At 44.4% G+C, this 18,097-nt stretch overlaps 1 protein-coding gene and 1 long non-coding RNA gene across 4 annotated transcripts in view; one reads left to right on the forward strand and one right to left on the reverse strand.

The window, feature by feature from the left end:
• Positions 1-18,097, forward strand: part of LOC137611900 (zinc finger protein 521-like) — an 88,503-nt gene that overhangs the window by 11,480 nt on the left and 58,926 nt on the right. For all 3 annotated transcript variants that reach the window (XM_068340057.1, XM_068340059.1, XM_068340058.1), the window contains exon 3: positions 3,328-3,528. In XM_068340057.1, coding sequence (XP_068196158.1) covers positions 3,328-3,528 — 201 coding nt within the window. The remainder of the gene's footprint in view (positions 1-3,327; positions 3,529-18,097) is intronic.
• Positions 4,888-9,927, reverse strand: LOC137611901 (uncharacterized). The gene is made up of 3 exons (XR_011038803.1): positions 9,816-9,927; positions 8,825-8,943; positions 4,888-6,648 (listed from the first exon to the last, which is right to left on the reverse strand). It is a non-coding gene; the product is annotated as an uncharacterized lncRNA (long non-coding RNA).

Below are 18,097 nucleotides of genomic sequence, written 5' to 3' on the forward strand. Positions count from 1 at the left end.
TCAGACTGAGGCTAAACACTGATAGAGCCAGACGCACAGTATCTACAGGCAAGTAAGAACATAGTCCTCAGTTCTTTCACACTCATACTCAGTGTATTAGTGCTGGATTTGAATGAATTTCACCCTAATACACTGTCATCCATCAAATGTTGTGTTTCAAGAATTGCTTTGTACTCAACAACAACTTCACTTTTTCTTGTTTGAGGCACTCTATATTTTATTTAATCTTTTAACTAAAGTTAGACAGAACCTCTCCATAGAGGATAAAAGCGGGGCTCATAGTGAGAGTTAACGTTTTAGATCAAAATTCTATCGATTTCTGGCTCAGCATCATTTTTTTTCCCGTTGAGTTTTTTCCCTCTGCATTCCCTGCCTTCCTCCTTTCCCCCCATGGTCAGCGCCCCAACCTGTCTCAGTGTGTGGGCCAGACAGAGGGGGACGAGAGCAGACGTCCCTGCAAGGGACCGCGAGTCCCTGGTGGGGCAAATGGAGCAGAGAAACGAATATCAATCAATTAAAAGGTTATAAATATTTAAGAGCAGAAATATTCAATAGCGTAAGGGTGGGGGGTCCAAAGGGACTCCTCAACTCACAAGATGAAAGTTGTGGCATGATAAATGTCACCAGACGCCATAAGAGACAAGAGTGCGTACAGTATGATGGATGGACTCAGGCTGAGATAGATATTACATGACTCTAAAGATGTCGATCAACATTCAGATTTCCTCTTTTTATCGGTGCTTTTAGGTCCATAAAGATTGAAAATGTATCCTTAAATACCCCCCCCCCCCCGCAGTCCTCATTGCATCTCCCATAAGAATCATTTCTATGTTTGTGATCATCTCACGTCAAGTTGATCTTATCAGAATATGGATCAGCAGTCGATGAAGCTTCCCTCTTTTTTCTTTCACCTTCTACACCAACATTGTCAGGCTGATTAAGAAAATTAAGTGTGTGAGGCGTTATGAGACATTCTCCATATGCCACACATGCCCTTACACACATATTCCACATGTGATTGTCAGGATTTTCAAGCGTGCTGGTATTGATCAGCTGTCCTGCCTGTAGAGGCTGGTAGAAGAGGATGTCCTGATCTGATGGATTACTGTATGAGGCGCAGAGGCACAGGAACCTCAGTATTGACGTGGCTCTTTAATCCCAGGGTTGGACGTGACCTTGCCGTGTCAAGCCAACCCCCCTCTGCTACTACACCAAACACCCCCCCACACCCCCACCCCCAAATGTAGACTCCCAGCATCACATCGCAGCAGTGCACCAGAGGTCACTTGGCCCGACCAGGAGCGCTGACCCCACATTGATTCACTGGAAGTTGCGGCGGAAACTTGTCACTTGAAACGAGGGAAAACAAGAGAGTGGAAATCAAATGCACACATGAATAAAGCTTGTTTGGGTTTGAGTATATTTCTTATTATTCTCCCCCCCACCATCCTTTTGATCATTGTCTTGGATCTCTTACACTTTGTTCTGTTTTTTAAATTAAAATACAGAAATGTTTAAATGCAGCCATCAATCATTCCTTCTTTCAGGCCTGAACTGTAATATTAGAGAAATTAATGATTCATAAAGGCAAAAGGCTTAACCTCCTCCACACGCACCACATCTTAAAAAAAAGAAAAGAAAAGACATGATGTGTTCACATTCCACTGCATATTGTACAGTCTATGTGTGTGTGTATGTGTGGATGAATCATAAGTCTATATTGTGTGGCTTTTGGCCTCAGTCAGAAATGTTCCCCCCAGAGCAAGAAAGGCCTGCATCTGTGAGGATTGGGTTGAGATTTTCATTTTCTTGAAACACCTTCTGTTCTGTTCTGCATGGTCCCACCAGGGACTGGAGTGCTGATATTTTTAGAGGGCATGTTCCGAGAGCCTCAGTCGCCAAGAGGAAAGGACAATGGAGGGTGTGATGTTACATCAATAGTTAGTGCAAGTGGGGGAAAGGAAAAATCCTGGGTGGCCTTGATGAGTTCTGGAACGCCTTTCCTCAAGGATTTCCACAGAGCACCCTACCGAAGAAAGGACTTAAAATGGCCGCTCATGCGTATGTAAACATACATATTCACCCACATATCACTACCACACACTCCTTTGTCCTCAGGCAGTGTTAAATATGAGGTAGGTAAGACAAAAAAAAAAGAAGAAGCAGGCTTCCTCTTAACGTTACCCAGTGGAGTTTTAGGACAAGTTGAGGAACGCTTGCATCAGTGGGGCTTAAAATGGCTGCCAGTAAAGTGCAAGGGCTCTTCTCGCCTACAAAGCCTTAACCGGGGAGATATGATTGTTTGATTGCATGCTAAGTATGGGTTTTAAATCTGTCTTTTTGGTAAGTGTAATGGTCACAGCATGGGAGCAAGAGGCCTGCAGGCCAAGCTCCTTATTCATAAGATGTTGTTGCATGCAAGATTGGCTTTTCGATGCTTCTGAGTCAAGTTGTTTTGTGGTGAACAACGGCAGGTTTGATTTGTCGTCCAAACAAAAAAATTTCAGCGTGACGTGAAGAACTTTGGGGTTGGTATTTTCAAAGTGTGATTCCCAGTCTGGGTTGAAGGTAGTCGGTCGTGCACCCTTGGCGCTGCTGCAGCACAAAGCCAACAAGAGACAAAACTGCAGATGGATTGAAGAATATTGATGTGCGCGACCCGCGGCTGCCTGCGAGCCAAGCTGAATAATTCAACGAAGTGGTGTCGTGACGACAGCCTAACACACACCAATCTCGTTTTTTTGTGTGTCTTACTGTGCGGCGCTCCATACATCCTCAGTCCTGGCCTAGACGTCTGGGTGATATGGCACCGTCTGCCTGCTTGGATGGACACTGACTGATCTAATTCAGCCCTGACTGGTGGAATTTCATATTTCTTTGGTCGAGCCAAAACTAGAGTCCAGGATTTATTAACCACACATATTCCCATCAGTCTGGTTTCATATACTGAAGTTTTGCTTGGGTGAAGCAGGGCAAACACAACTTAAAACCATTTCTAATAACGGAGGTGTGTGTGTGTGTGTGTGTGTGTGTGTGTGTGTGTGTGTGTGTGTGTGTGCGTTCGCGCACAGTGTGCCACCTTGTCTGTCTGTGTGTGCCTATATATCTCTCACCCTCACCTGCCCAATAGTTCTGTTATGGCATGAGTGGTTGAGTTACAGAGGCCCAAATTGAACCTGCATTTTTATTGCAGCTTTTATTATTGTTTTTATTAAATCCAGTGTCTAGAAATCCATTTTATTGTCACCCAGAGGAAGCTGTAGTACCTCACTGCGTGGGTCACCCCTCTTGACTATGTGGTGCTCCTCATTTCCTGTTTCTCGGCAGATCCAGAGTGCGCCTTCGAGAGGGCGGCGGAGGATGGTGAGACCGGGCGTCTGAGGAAGAGGCTGCTCTCTCCGGAGGAAGGAGAGGAGGGAGAGGAGGAGGACGAGGAGCCTGCACTGCACAGCTGCGACAGCTGCAGGCAGGTGTTCGAGTCGCTGAGCGATCTCACCGAACACAAGATTAATCAATGCCAGCTGACAGGTAAACAACGTTCAGCCCACCGAGCCTTCCCTCCACTCTGCCACTCAGCTCTTCTCCCACTCTCACTCTCGCTCTATGCCTTCGCTGGAGAATATGCCATGCTATGTGTTAGTACACCGCACCAAGGGGGAGCACAACAACCGAATACCAGTTACCTTGGAATATATCCAACAACACACACACACACACACACACACACACACACACACACATGGGCCTCACACACGTAGCCCATTATTTATATTTTCTGCGCATTAATATCCACAGACATGACACACACACAAATAGGCCTCCGTGTGACCTCATAATAGATCACTCTAGGCTTGGATGACTATTAATAGCACGTGCATTGTGTCCTGACTTGTCTCAGTGTAGCATTTTATATTGCACCGTGCTAATTTCAACATTTCACCAGAGTGTAACATGCAGTGTGGAGGTCCCAGAGTAACCAGACCACCAACTGGAAACTGATCCTTGCCCCAGGAAAGTCCCTTAGCTGGTCCCAGTGCTAGCTAGCTGCAGCGGTAATACGTAGTGGGACTGAAAAAGGATGCCATTGGCACAGTGTGTCATTGACCTGTTGATGGATGAATAGGGCTATAAATACCCTGACAAGGTGGCAGACAGAACTAATGATGTGAACTGAAGGTTTTCATGTGCTTCTCGTGAAATGCTGTCCTCTTTTACTCTAACTGATGGACTCACAGCGAGGACCACCATCTCATACACACACACACACACACACACACACACACACACACACACACACACACACACACACACACACACACACACACACACACTTCCTACAGACTTCTTCTCGTCTCGTGTAGAAATGGAACCATGAACGGGCTGGAATGTAATGACTCGGTCTTTGATATACAGAAGTCACGATGTTTCAAAAAAAAACCAAGAGAACGAAAGAAATGAACAGTGGTGTTTTGGGAAAAATCGTGTAGCCTCTGTTTACATTCAATCACAGTTTGATTTCATATTTTGCAACCCACTAATTACAGGGTAGATGTCCCTCGAGTCTAACAAAAGTTTTCCATCAACTGTAAGCAAGTCTCTAAAACCAAGCCTTGTGTTTGTGTGTGTAAATAAGCTTACATATGTGCATTCTGTCACGCCCCCATTGGCATCTACTTAAGCAGAAATGCAGGCATTTTTGCGTGTGTGTGTGTGTGTGTGTGTGTGTGTGTGTGTGTGTTGTGTGTGTGTGTAAGAGCGACTTTGCACATGCAAGAGCGTTCGTTAACATATGTGTGCGCCTCCAGTGCGCTCATGTGTGAGCAGATTCGAAGTGACGCTCAGTCAACTGAAGGTGTGAAAATCAATTTACTGTTCACTTTCACATTACAGTCATCTAACAAAGGCATTCATTGGTTTGAGGGGAACTAAGTGCCAAACCTCCTGTCACCATTCTTTCCCCAATGTAACACCCAATTCCATCAAGATGATGCAGATTCATGGATATTTTGTTTGTAAAAAAACACTCCAGGTACTATTTGAAATTTAGGAGTACTGCATGAATTAATCTTGCAATTAGACATATTCTATTGTGTAATAAGTGTTTTGTATTTGATTAGGATACATGCTTCTTATGGTTTGCACCTTTGTTATGTGGTCATGACTTACAAAGCCATATTCTTTTCATAATTAAGGCTGGCTTTTGTAGATGTCAATCTTACGGACAAATAACTCGTAATTGCTCAATGATGAAAAAAACAGTTTGGATAAGAGCCCCCGTGGAAACCAAACAAAAGAATCTAATTGCCATTAGGGTATTGTGATTGTGCAGAAACACTCTATTAGTATTCAAACACAGTGGGAGAAAAGAAACTTCGAGTTGGCATACTAAGTATTTTGAATATGTGTGTGTGCGTGTGCGTGTGTGTGTGTGTCTGTCTGTGTCTGTGTCTGTGTCTGTGTGTTTGTGCGTCTGTCTGTGTGTGCTTGTGTATTTCCTAGAATATGGAGATTTCCTATGTGGCATTATGTAGACATCCATGACCAATTAATCTGCCTTACATCAAGTCTCTACTCACAGATGGATCCTTTATTAGAACCATTTTCTAATCAAGCAGCAGCACCTGCTAAAACCCTCATTTTTACAATTTCAAATGTTTTATTTTTGGTAAACAAATTGCAAAGCTTGACTGGAACCAATCCACATATGCAGATTTTCTTGCTGCTCCCTGACGGAACCGAGTTTTTTCCCCTCCCAGTTGATGCCCCACAAGCGTATACAGTGTATTACAAGAACCATACATGCCAGTATACACACCACTGTCTCACCTTTCTGTTCAGGACCCGGTTATATATGTCCCAGTCTGTGTTTTACAGTAAAACATAAGGTTTCACAACACGACTGAGACAAAACAGACTGAATAAAGTCTAAACAGATTCTAGCTTCATCGACCACGCCCGATAGACAGGGAGAAAGAGAAAGATGTTACATGTCACCACGATCAATGGTCGCCATTGTCTCCCCCCCATCTGGCAGAGGTATAACACCTTTCCATGCACTTAAGCCGTGACCACTGCAGTGTGCTAAGGGAGCACATGGGTATGGATTGCCTCGTGTCCCTGATGCGATCGGTGCTATTGATCGCACTAATGCTGGACTGCAGAGGAAGGCAAGACTCTGAGAAAGGAAGTGAGGGAGAAAGAGGGAGATGTGAGAGAGAGAGTGCTGAAGGAATGCATCCCCAGGGAGCCCGTCTTGGGTTGGGGCAGGGCTTCAGGAATGCTCCCCTGGAGATCCTAGTGAAGGCTAGGGCAGGTCTGGAAGAATGCTCCTCTAGAGGGTTGAGAGTGGAGGCTGGTTTGGGGCAGGGCTAGAAGAATGTTCCCCCAGAGCACCCCTTTAACTCTGGCGCAGGAGCGAAGGAGTTCCATGGGGGGGGAGCATGCTCCCCCGTTCTCCCTCCGGCTCCAGGATGGCTGCGGATCAGGTTTCCGTGTGGGGATCAGCATCCTGCTGACAGGGCTTTAGACTGCCCTGGGGAGGAGACAGGAGGCTGAAGGCACTGCTATTCCACAGGCCTTTCCAAAAACACTTCACAAATGCTTTGTCTCACTGCGTTGTCTGCACAGACTCCCATTGTTACTGATTCTCTACGAAGAAAGGGAAACAGAGTCTGTAATTTGACTTTTGTTCTCAGTTGGCACAAACATTCTCATATACTAGATATGAGATTGCAATTGCAACAAGGAAACAACAAAAAAAATGTCTTTTTCCTCAGCTCATTTCAGCCTGTGTTTACTAGCTAGCCCACACTGTAAATAAAAATAACACATGTAGCTCAGAGTTTTAATTCAGAAGATTTCATTTTCACGGAGCATTTCACTGTCAGCTCCCGAACTCTGTGCCTCTGACGGTATTTGAATAACCCAGTGCACATATGGGCTGTCAGCCTGGTGACCATTCTTTCATTATGGGTCCAGCTCCCTTGAGCAACACCTTTTCTTGTGTCCTTCACTAGAGGAGGGGCATGGCTGCTCCCCTTAGAGAGATCTATGCCCTGCTATTTTAACCCTCTGTGAGATGACCTTTTTAATAAGTGTCTTTCTCTGTTTTCCTGCCGGCCACTGTGCGAGCAAACAGAGCATGTCTTCTGCTTCCCTTAGATAAAGGAATCAATCAGAGAGGGTGCAACAGAGAAAAGGAGAGAGATAACTGGGCCATATATGGATTTATATTATGTAGATTTCCCCTTTCTTCTTCCCTGCGGACATTGCAAAATGCACTCTGCTTCAATAAAATACATTTCAGATTTATGAGAAAAATACAAATGAAATATTAATACCTCTTGAAAACAATAAGATCCCCCACAATGCAGAGAATTGTAATATGATGAAAATAGTTTAGACAAATTTCTAATATGAAGTCTTTGTTTGTGATGCGAACAAGAACATTTTTTTTTAAAACCCACTGATGTTTTCTCTACTCCACTCGTAACCGCGACAGTTTGTCTGAAGTGTTTGAATTCATTTACATCAAGTCTTTGGGTCAGCAGCATGGAAACATTTAGTAATACCCTCAACCATGAACAGGCTCCTGGCAGTCCATGCTTTCTGCTAACTGTTTCCAACAGGCGCCTATTGGTTGTGCGGTTTTGTTTTTTTTCTCAACTAACTTTGTATATTGATCCTACAGCTGCTTTGTGGATGCCAAGAAGAATGTGGCAAAGACTTTATTGGCTTCAAAAGGGCTCACATAAGAGGAGAACTCCATGATCAAGACCTGATTAGCTGAACTCTGAGCCCCTGCCATTCATCAGAAATGTTGCCGTGTTTTTGCCGGGGCATCTAGTGACATCCTGGTACAAAGAGAAGCACACTGATTACAAGGCTTTGAAAAGAGGAGAGGCGGTCAGGGGAGAATAGCTACTTCTGGCTCAACGCAGCCACTGAAAAGAGACCTCATCCTGGAGTGAGCTCTCAGAATTGAGCAGGAGTCTTTGCTGCTTCTATGCGATTTTGTCGGGGGCAGTATTATATGTGTCTATTGAAGAAATAGGTGGGGGAGAAAAAAGAGGCAGAGAAAGAAAAGGGAGATTTAAAGTAGATGTTTGACTCCGTGGCGCAGCATCCATGTTTCCTCTCCATGCAACAGCACCAGCAACGTTAACTAGAGTGTCATTAGGAATTCAAAGCATATGCCCTCATGAGGATGCCTCCTTTCTCTCTCCCTTGTGCTTCACACAGCACACATTATGCACTGTATAAAGTATTTATTGACCTTTGTCAGACAAGGACTGCATTTTCTGCATAAAAACAATCCAAATAAGAATAGAATTCATGTTTTATAATTTCCTATCAATGCATCAGTGGCAGTTGATGCCACAACCCTCATATTTACACCTCTCTGCCTCTCATGTATTTGCTTGCTCAATCAGTCATCTGCTTAGACATGCAAACACACACACACACACACACACACATGCACATACATCCAAACAGATATTATCGCGCATGTGCACACACATGCTCCCTTGCAGCACCTGCGTGCTTGCACTTTACATTTCAGATGGCACATAATTCATCGCCCAGGAGGCTAAACACATGCTGTGACTTCATCCAGTTGACCTCTTTCTTAAATGCAAAGCCACAATAGAAGGGTTGACATGTGGACAGGGCAGAGATAATCTCTTGTGTTCAACCAGAAGTACATGCGTTGAGTGAAAACACTTCATCAGCAACATTGTTGTCACACTCACACACACACACACACACACACACACACACACACACACAGCACCGCCACCACCATGTAGCATCCTTTTCATACCATTGACTCCAGTGTGACAAAGACTTGGCCACGGAGAAGTTGTCTCAGTTACTCCTGCTCTCTTCATCTCTCCTTGGCTCTCGGTGCTCTTTGTTCACTCTCTTCCTCAGCCTGCACGTCTTTTTCAGCAGCACAAGCAGAAGAATGGCACATTAAATCTTAATAGGACTGCGTCTGGCCGTGTTGAATTGCAGAGCGTGTTAAGCCGGTGCTTTCCTCCCCCTTGGCACACGCTCGTGGAAGTGGAAAACAATTGAATAAAAGAAGCTGCTCCCTCCCTCTATAACACAAGTGACTTCGGCTTCCATGCCGAAGCTATGAGACTGAACTGACTCTGCTCACCAAACGCCATAAGCCCTTACTGAGAAACTGAAACATAAATGACGTTAGTGCCTTTCAAAAAGCAAAGGAATTTTGTACTCCGGAAGGTAGATGCAGGATTTACCTTACCACCCACATTGTAGCTGTTTCATATTTCATTCTCAGTAGGAAATTTTACAGTAAATCTAAACACTTTCTGTAAATTCTTCACATTGCCCCGTTGGCTGAGTAGAAGAGGGCAAAACTGATCAACAGAGGAAACTGAAATGTAATAAGGGAAAGGATGGAAAAAGAAATGGGGGGAGAATAAAGAGGAAAGATTCAGGTTAAAAAATTTTTTTGTGAGACACAGTTTGGGGAGTCAGTTTTAGCAGCAGCAGCAATGTCAGTCTAGGCCTGCTTTGTAAGGCAGTAGAGGTGGTAATTAGTCAGTGATGAGTTGACTGGTTGTGTGTCCGGTGCACGGCACTGCTGGGTGGGGCTGTGGGAGGTAGATAAGGCCAGCAGTGGGCTTATCTCTGTGAAGGACAGGCACCAGGCCTGCCAGGCAAATCCACCCACAGACCAGCTGCATTTTATTAACAACATCATTAATGCCAGACAGGTTATGTACGGCGGCTGGGACGAGAGACAGGAAAAAGTACAAAACAAGAAAAGTCTCAATTCCTACCTGCCTGGCCAGTGTCGAGTGCATATGCACTGGTTGACATGTTTTGAAACCACAGAGCTTGTGGAGATGTTTACCAGGTAGGCAGTCAACGGAAGGGCACGGAGAGTGAGCTTGAATCTTACCTCTGGGTTTTGTTCACTCTCCTCTGGATCCCTGGAATTTAAATGATTTTCTTTTTCTCTTTCAAACATGGGACTGCTCACCAGAATAATGATGAAGCACATACAGAGCAATCTAACAAGGCACAAGAAGAGGCGGAAATGTTTTTTATAAACTTTGCGGACATTTTGGTCTCAGTTTTGTCACACATGGTTCATCAATGTTCGCTCTTTTTTTGCAAACTTGTGTGAGTACCATAATCAGGCATGCAAGATTTTGTTTTACTTGTGCAAATGTTATTTACAGATTATTGTGCTGAAGTTGAAATGACAATGACAACATTTATTTTAAACTTTTGTTTGCGGTAATCAGATTTTTTTTTGATGTAATGGCACTTTAACAGGTGTCAGGAGTGTGGCAGACAGGCCTTTGCTTGCTCTGCGTTGATTTGACAATCTAGTGAAGTGCATACACGCCGTTTGTAATTACGGCTTGTAACTTGGCTTGTAATTAACACTCTGTATTAGCATATCAAATGCCAAAGAGTGTTTCAGTGGCATGTTTCCCTTCGATGGATTCGGCGGAATGTAACATGGCTTCGAGACAAAGAAAAGCTCAGACAATCAACATGTACGTCATTTACAGACGGCTAAAATAAATGTCTACAAGCTTTTGAACCACGTTAATAATCCATAATGAAAAGCTCATTGGATTTGCTTATGTCTGTGTGGAAATGTACTGCACATTGATCCCCACAGGAGTTTTTCCTTAGATGGCTTTTGCCAAACTTACCAGTAATGGGAGGAACGGAAGGAGGAAGATGGAGGGCGGTGGAAAGAGTGACCAGTCCGACAGGTTTATGTCTCCCAGCAGACTGGTATTCGTGCGGCGGGCCCGCAGGAAGAAACAGAGCCAGCTGTGACGGCATCCTGCTCGCCACTGTGGTGTAGGAACTTTGGGGCTACGTTATCGCCGATTCAACGTTTCCCCCTCTCCTCTACCCCTCCCTGGGGTTATTTTTGTTGGCCAGGGGGCAGCGTTTGGGTGGGGGCTGGTATATGGCTCTGTAGAGTAGCCACTCTTCTACTCAGGATATTGGGAGCACAGCCACCCAGAAAAACTGCAATTCTTAAATATCATGTGAAGCAACACATTTGTTCCTGAGTGCTAATTGCCATTTTCAGACTGGAAGGTGGGTTCATAAATTTAGCTTTATGGGCAGGATGGGTGTCGTTTAAGGCTTCTGAGGCTACCAGCTGGACTGTGCTTTGACAGAGGGTACATTGTGTGTCAGCGCACGAAGTAATGGTTTGACAGTTAAGTCTTGCTGTCAGGTAATACAGGGATGTCTTAATATTGAGAGAACTGGACAACCGCAGGTGGGGATATGAGGGTTGGGGGGCGGTGTTTGCAAGACGGCACTGAATGTAAAGGTCATCGAATCTATTCCACATCCAACCTGCGTGGTTGATCGATCAACCTGAAGGAGTCAATCGATCTGATCAGAGAAACTCTCCAAAGAAATGGCCTACCAATGAGCAGCTGGACTTCTGCCGATGCTGCAGAGTTTGCCAGCTTGGTGCATGTCTGTACAATAAATCAAACCATTAAAAACCATGATTAAATAGAGTAACATATTGCCTTTGGTCACCATTGTCTACATAACCCACTGCTTACATCCAACAAAAAATATTTGTGTTACTGTCACTTTGTAGTGTTATCCGACTCATTCTATATGCAATGCATGTGCTTTAAATCAGATCATACAAATCCTGCTGGACAAGCTGATAGTCAAGATAGATGGGGTTGTAGTAAACAGAGTGGTAATCTTTATATTTGGACATTATGTGCCCCCAATCAAAGCATGATGCATCTTTCACATCATGAACTTAGTTTGTAGAACATATCCCACAAACAAAGTCAACAGACGAAACCATCGTGTGATTGGATTTTAATCCAATTGCATTATTATTCAGGCCTCCCATTGGCCATTCATTCCTCTCACATGGAGCCTGTGTGGGTTGTTATCACCCAATCAGGCTCAAGACTGTATTCTGGAGAGCATGCTTTCGTTTGCATCCTTTAAACCCTCTGAGCCTTCCCTCTCTCTGGGTCCGCCTGTGGAATACCTAATTCCAAAGTAAACTGATTGCTCTCTCCAACAAGATTACGCTGTGATGATGTTAGCCAAATGAGACTGCTATTCGGATGCAACCAGGGCAGGCAAGGATGCTTACCGCAAGATGACTGATCAGCATGTTAAGAGATACAAGTTTGGGGGGAAAAAGGAGAGAACGAGGGATGGAAATTGAAAGAGTGCGAGAGTTCGGCGCGTGGGGGTAAGCAGAAATGTAATTTGCTTCTCACCTCAGGCGACTGGGCTCTGAGGCCAGTAAATATGCAAACAAGCTGAGCCTGGCCATCAATATGAAGACCCTAGATGATTACTAATCTCCACCACAGAAGTAGATTGAGGTCTGTTCAGTGCCGTGCAGCATTAAGAAGAAAGAGGCAAGTTAGAGTCTAAACTGCATCCTTATACATAATGTACATATACTGCATGGTCACGTGTGACCTTCAGTTTGAAGGGATGTGCACAGTTTATAATGTATTTCAATCGGCGATGAATCATCATTTGACTGGATCTTCTATTGACACCTTTTTGGTCTTACATCAATGCATTTCAGGATCCAATGCCATAACTTCATAGTAACTTTGAACCTTGTTCTCAACTCACTCCAGTCTTTTCCTGATAGAGAACTCCTTGTCTGATATGAGCTCTTAGACATGAGGCGCAGTAGTTTACCAGCCCATTGTCATTCCCCATCTGTAATCCAGGATAAAAAAAAACCTATGGGACATGGACCAGGCTGGAGTCATTAGGTGTGTGCATGGCTTACACAGACATCCAGATAAACCAGATGCCTCGGGATGGCCAGGGGTCATCTCTCTGTGAGAACACGTTGTTGATGTCCTTGTTTCTCTCTGCCTCTTCTTCACCTGCACTCCTTTTCTTGCCCTGCTTCATCATTCCTGCTTTTGCATTCTACTCTCCCTTGATTGTTCTGCACAGTCATCTCAAACTCAGAGGTCTGTGTTGGAGCTTAGCAATCGAAGAACCTGTCAGCTAAAGGGAAGGAGGAAAGACAGACAGGGGAGTTGTCTGTGGCCCTAGGTTGAATGCCGGAGGGTGTGCTACGTGTGGAGGGTAGTTAGTGCAGAAGGATGCACCGCAGTCTGCAGGTGAATCCTCTCATTCGGAGAGACTTATGGCATTTGAATCATCGCCTCTAGGGGGAGTGTTATTACTTTCTGTTAAAGAAAGAACCTTGATAGAAAATGCAGCAAAAGTTGTCTTTTTTCTTTAATATTTGTAAGTACAGTGGGAGGGCAAGTAAGAGGAATGTATATATTCTATGAAAGTCTTCAAAGTTCTAAACATAATTGACTATTCCCTGTATTTTAGAGTGAGATTCCAGCATTGAGCTTTACCCTCTGCAGTGAGTGCACAAGGCTTGAGGATGTTTACCTGGCATGGTGCCTGTTGTGGCTGCCCTCCTGTTGAGGAAATGCAGGTCAGGCTATAGCTTTGTGTTTGTTTGTGCATGTGAGCATATATGATGGTATATGGGAGTGTTTGAGTATGTATGTGTGTGCTTGTGTTTGAGGAGGAGGGTAAGATCATTACGATGGAAAGGGTTAGAGAACAGAATACATTCAGGTAGAAGAAAGGCCGAATGTATCTCCGGTGTATTTTTCGGGATTGGTTGGGTGAGTGTAAGAGGAGTGGGTGATGGGTGACTGGACTCTCAATCCAACTGAACCGTCAATTTACTCAGCCATCAATCTTTTCCCTCGCTATACCTCTGTTCATTTACTCATCCAGTCATTTATCCATCCTTGCCCATGACCAAAGGACCATGTCTCTTTGTGGCCATGATAATCTGGAACAATTTCCTCTGCAATTTATTTCCCAGCCAACCACCCACCTGGTCAAGAAGAATCAGGCTTCTCAAGGTAGAGCCACTCATCCCAGCAAGCCTCTTTTCACCAATCACATCCTATTTTTTCTCTCCTCAAGCCTTTTGATGTTTCAGTTCAGTATTGAAGGTGTGAATTTCCACCTCTCTTTCCAGTAAAATCTGTTTCAACTCAGCCGCCATTGTTTACCTCTAATACCTAAAGCCATCCTTGTTTTCATTTTCAATCATCTTCCAGCTTTATCCATTTCCCTCTTTTCTGCCTCTCTCTCTCTCTCTCTCTCTCTCTCTCTCTCTCTCTCTCTCTCTCTCTCTCTCTCTCTCTCTCTCTCTCTCTCTCTCTCACTTTCTTTTTCTCTCCCTCTTTCCCTCCCTCCATCCTGTCATAGCTCTTCAGTATTCTGCTGCTGTCTTTTCTGGAGTGATTTTGCCCAGACACGTCTGGCTCTGGGTAAAGTACGGTCCCCTGAGAGCGCGCTCCGCAGCCCCCAGGTCGCCGGCACCATGAATACATTATGATCCCTATTTCCATCCTGTTGCCACGGCAGCACTTTTGGAGCCGCAGGGCGATTAAGACGTGTGTTGTCAATACACCGATAAGAGCAAAAAGTTAGATCTGGAAGCTGGCCTTTGATCAATTTCTGCCCTCCTCCTTCCGATTGGTTCCTCCAATACAGAACGACAAAGAGATATTTTAGATTTTTTTATTGCTTCGACAAGCTCACCTGCTGTACATAAGCACTCCGTGCATCCTCAAGCTCTTTTTCCCACCTTCTTGGTTTAACTTCATCTTTCCTGCCTGAAACCATTTCCCTCCCTTATATCACTTCCATCGCTCCTCCCCATCACCGCAGTTCAGCTAAGGCAGCGTTATACGCAGTCTCTGCTCTCTGATATTCTGCTTTCCCCACAAAGGAAGCAACTCCCTTACCTTTTATTGTTTCCTTTTTTCTTTGGGGGATGATGTATAAAACATGGTGCCTCAGGTAGAGGATGTTGGGTAGGAAGCCATGTCCCCCTAAATGGCCAGCCGTGTGCATGCGCCTAACACTTCACTGAGCAATCTGTCAACATGTCAGCAACACATGTTTTGTAAAAAGCCTCTGGTGGGAGCCAGGGGAAAAAGGCACTCCTGCCAGACCAGAGAGGAAATGCTTTTTTCTCCTCTATGCAGTGGATTTTCTATTGCTGGTGCTGAGTCCCACGGGTCCCCAAACACCACCCTCCCCTCCCCCACACGTACACCCGTTGTCTGCACTTCAGAAATTTGAACTGGGGACCCTCGAGGGGGTTTACTCAGAGGGTGGGGGTGGAATGATAGGGAGGGGCTCCCTCTTTTTCAGAGCGTATGAAATTGTGAAGGTATATTGTGGCAGGTCCCCAAGCGGTCTTTTCTAATACCTGAATTTCTGGCGAAGCTGGAAATTACCAGCGGCTCCCCCGGGGGACGGCTTTATCCACACCAGGAAGGGGAGCAGAACATCGCTGGGGAGGTTTCTTAATGCATGGCTGAAATAAAAGAATTTCTGAGAGACAGAGGCTGAAAAGCTAGCTTTTTTCTTCTTTAAATCCCCCATCACTCCTGTTCCCTCTCTCTTTTCCCCCCAGTAGTATAGTTTACTACTCTCTGCCTTCTCTTGAAGGGTTCTAGTTTAATAAACTTTCAGAGGATCCTGCAGCTGCAGACTGCTAGACAAATACCCTTGTGTGTTCTCTTTTGTCGGAGATACAGCTTTTTGTTATGTTCTTGCAAATTTGATTTCTCCCTGTGTCTTTCGTTTCTCTGCCGCCCTCTGTCTCTCTCACTTTCTGCATTTGTCTTCATCTCCCTCATCCTCCTCTAGCTTTCCGTCTCCCTCCTCGATACACACACACACACACACACACACACACACACACACACACACACACACACACACACACACACACACACACACACACACACACACACACACACACACACACACACACACACACACACACACACACACACACACACACACACACACACAAACACACACCAAGTCAAACTCTGTCTCTTGTGGTTGAGTTTATTGTTTGGTCTGTCTCTTCGTTCTCCCCCTCTGTGCTCCCTTTTGTTTTCTGTATGTTTTGTTGTATTGTGCAGAGAGGCTGTGATGCAGATAGAATGCAGACAGTTTGCCCTGGGTGAAGAGTGTGCACAAGCGCACATGGTATCTCTTTAGCTAAATATAGTCATTCACACACGACTTAGGGTTAAAACTACCTACATTTAAGCAAAGAATTAAAGGTTAACCCTTTTCATAAAGGGGTTGAATACATAATAACTTGTGATTTTTCACCCCTCTTTATGGCTTTATTTTCCACTTACTTTGCCAGGATGCCCTTTCATTGGTAATCAGTGTCTGTATCTAATGTCCACACATCAATAATCTGGCTTTACTAAGAAAAAAAAAATCTATCCAACTATCTGATCACGACCTATATATGAATTAAATCTCTCCATGCTTGTTTCTTCCTCCCTCTCTCTTTTCTCCCTCTGCTGTTGGTAAATAATTCAACCTTTTTCCTGTAACAAGTGCTAGATTTAATAGGGAGCTGTACCTGTAGTTGGGATAAACAAGGCAGCTGGGCTTGCCAGTGAAACAGAGGGATTTGGGCTTCATGAGGGCAGAGGAATAAGTTGTTTCCTTCTGAAAGGCAGAGTATACCGGCTGACATTAATTAAACCCTATAGGATAAAGGTTATCTGAGGCCCAGCAAAGCAGAGACTGTGCATGTGAAATGTTATGTCTTCCGAATCCTAATCAAGACCTCTTATTAAAGTGACACGTGTGAGCTCAGGCATGTACAATATGTGTGGTGTGTTTATGCAGCTATAATCCAAATATTTGTGTCTCGAGGGTGTGTTAGTTATAAGGAGGAGATAGCGTTTCACAACAGAAAAACGGTGCTGTCATATTTGACCTCCCACAATTACAGATGTAAGGTCATAAACCGCAAAATACAAATCAATCTCGCTGCCACCTCCGCTACCTTTACAGTGTTCTGAACATTTCTATAAATATACGCTGAAGCAAACAGTGACAGATTTCTAGTGTTTAGAAAACATTGTGTTATCCAACATGTTCTGACGTGGGACCTGCACTTCTCAACGGAGATCCTCCTATGGTGCACCTGTGACCGAGTCACCTGACCGAAGCTTCAGCATGGTGCTCGGGTGCCATGGCTCATGTTTTACAAATTACCCAGGGGGTCGTGCGCCAACTCCGTGCCCATATTTCCTCCCTGCTGTATGCATAGTGCGTGGAATTATTTTCCCTAGCTGCAGCTCCTCCCTCAGACAATGAACAGCCACAGAAATGACAGTCACCTTAGTAACCTGAGGAGGCTATGGAAAATATGAATTAAGGAAAGGAAAATGCACTGCTCTGACCTATCGGCTCCTTCTGTTTGTGTTGGATCAGGCTGGTAAGGAGCAGCATAGATCCTCTTTGCTGGTGCGTTAGGCTCTATGGGTAATGTTGAGTCATCAGGATGATAATCTTAGAGCGTCTCACTCTCTTCCGGACTCATAACATTATTTGCATGCTAAGTGTAATTATAGGTCACCTTATTGGTAAAATTCTGAGTTATTTATAGCAGTGGAGAAAGAGCAGCAGCGTGGGTTTTATTTTCATGTCATTGTATGTTGCCCCCGTGGTAGTGATGCAGTAACTCTATAGCTCCTTCAGCGCACCAGCATCGAGGTAATGTCTGCTCTTTTCATAAACTGTACAGATAAAGGCTGGCGTCCTCTCATCTACAACAGTCCAGTGAAAAGTAATTAGCTGATATGGATGGGGCTGTCAGTGATAACTGATATTGGGGGACTATTACATTCACTCTCTGATCATGATCCTTCAAATGGGTTCATCTCAGCGTGGAGTGTGCATCATATTCAGATGGAGGATTAACACATTTAAGGAGAAAAACTCCATTTGATGGCAAGAGAGATGCATCCATGTGGAGCTGATTTTAAGAAATGGTTCCTTTAACCCTAACAATTTTAAATATGAATGTCTTTTATATTAGTATATGATTCACCTCTAATATTTATTAATGACGTCTACCAGGCTCAGAATGAAATCTTGTACTGGGTCACTGAGGACTTTCCTAAAGTTTACTTGTATCATATGGTTGACAGTTACACTGAGTGCATCTCCTGAGAAAAAACATAAA

The sequence above is a fragment of the Antennarius striatus genome, chromosome 18, assembly GCF_040054535.1.
Source record: "Antennarius striatus isolate MH-2024 chromosome 18, ASM4005453v1, whole genome shotgun sequence".
Classification (NCBI taxonomy): domain Eukaryota; kingdom Metazoa; phylum Chordata; class Actinopteri; order Lophiiformes; family Antennariidae; genus Antennarius; species Antennarius striatus.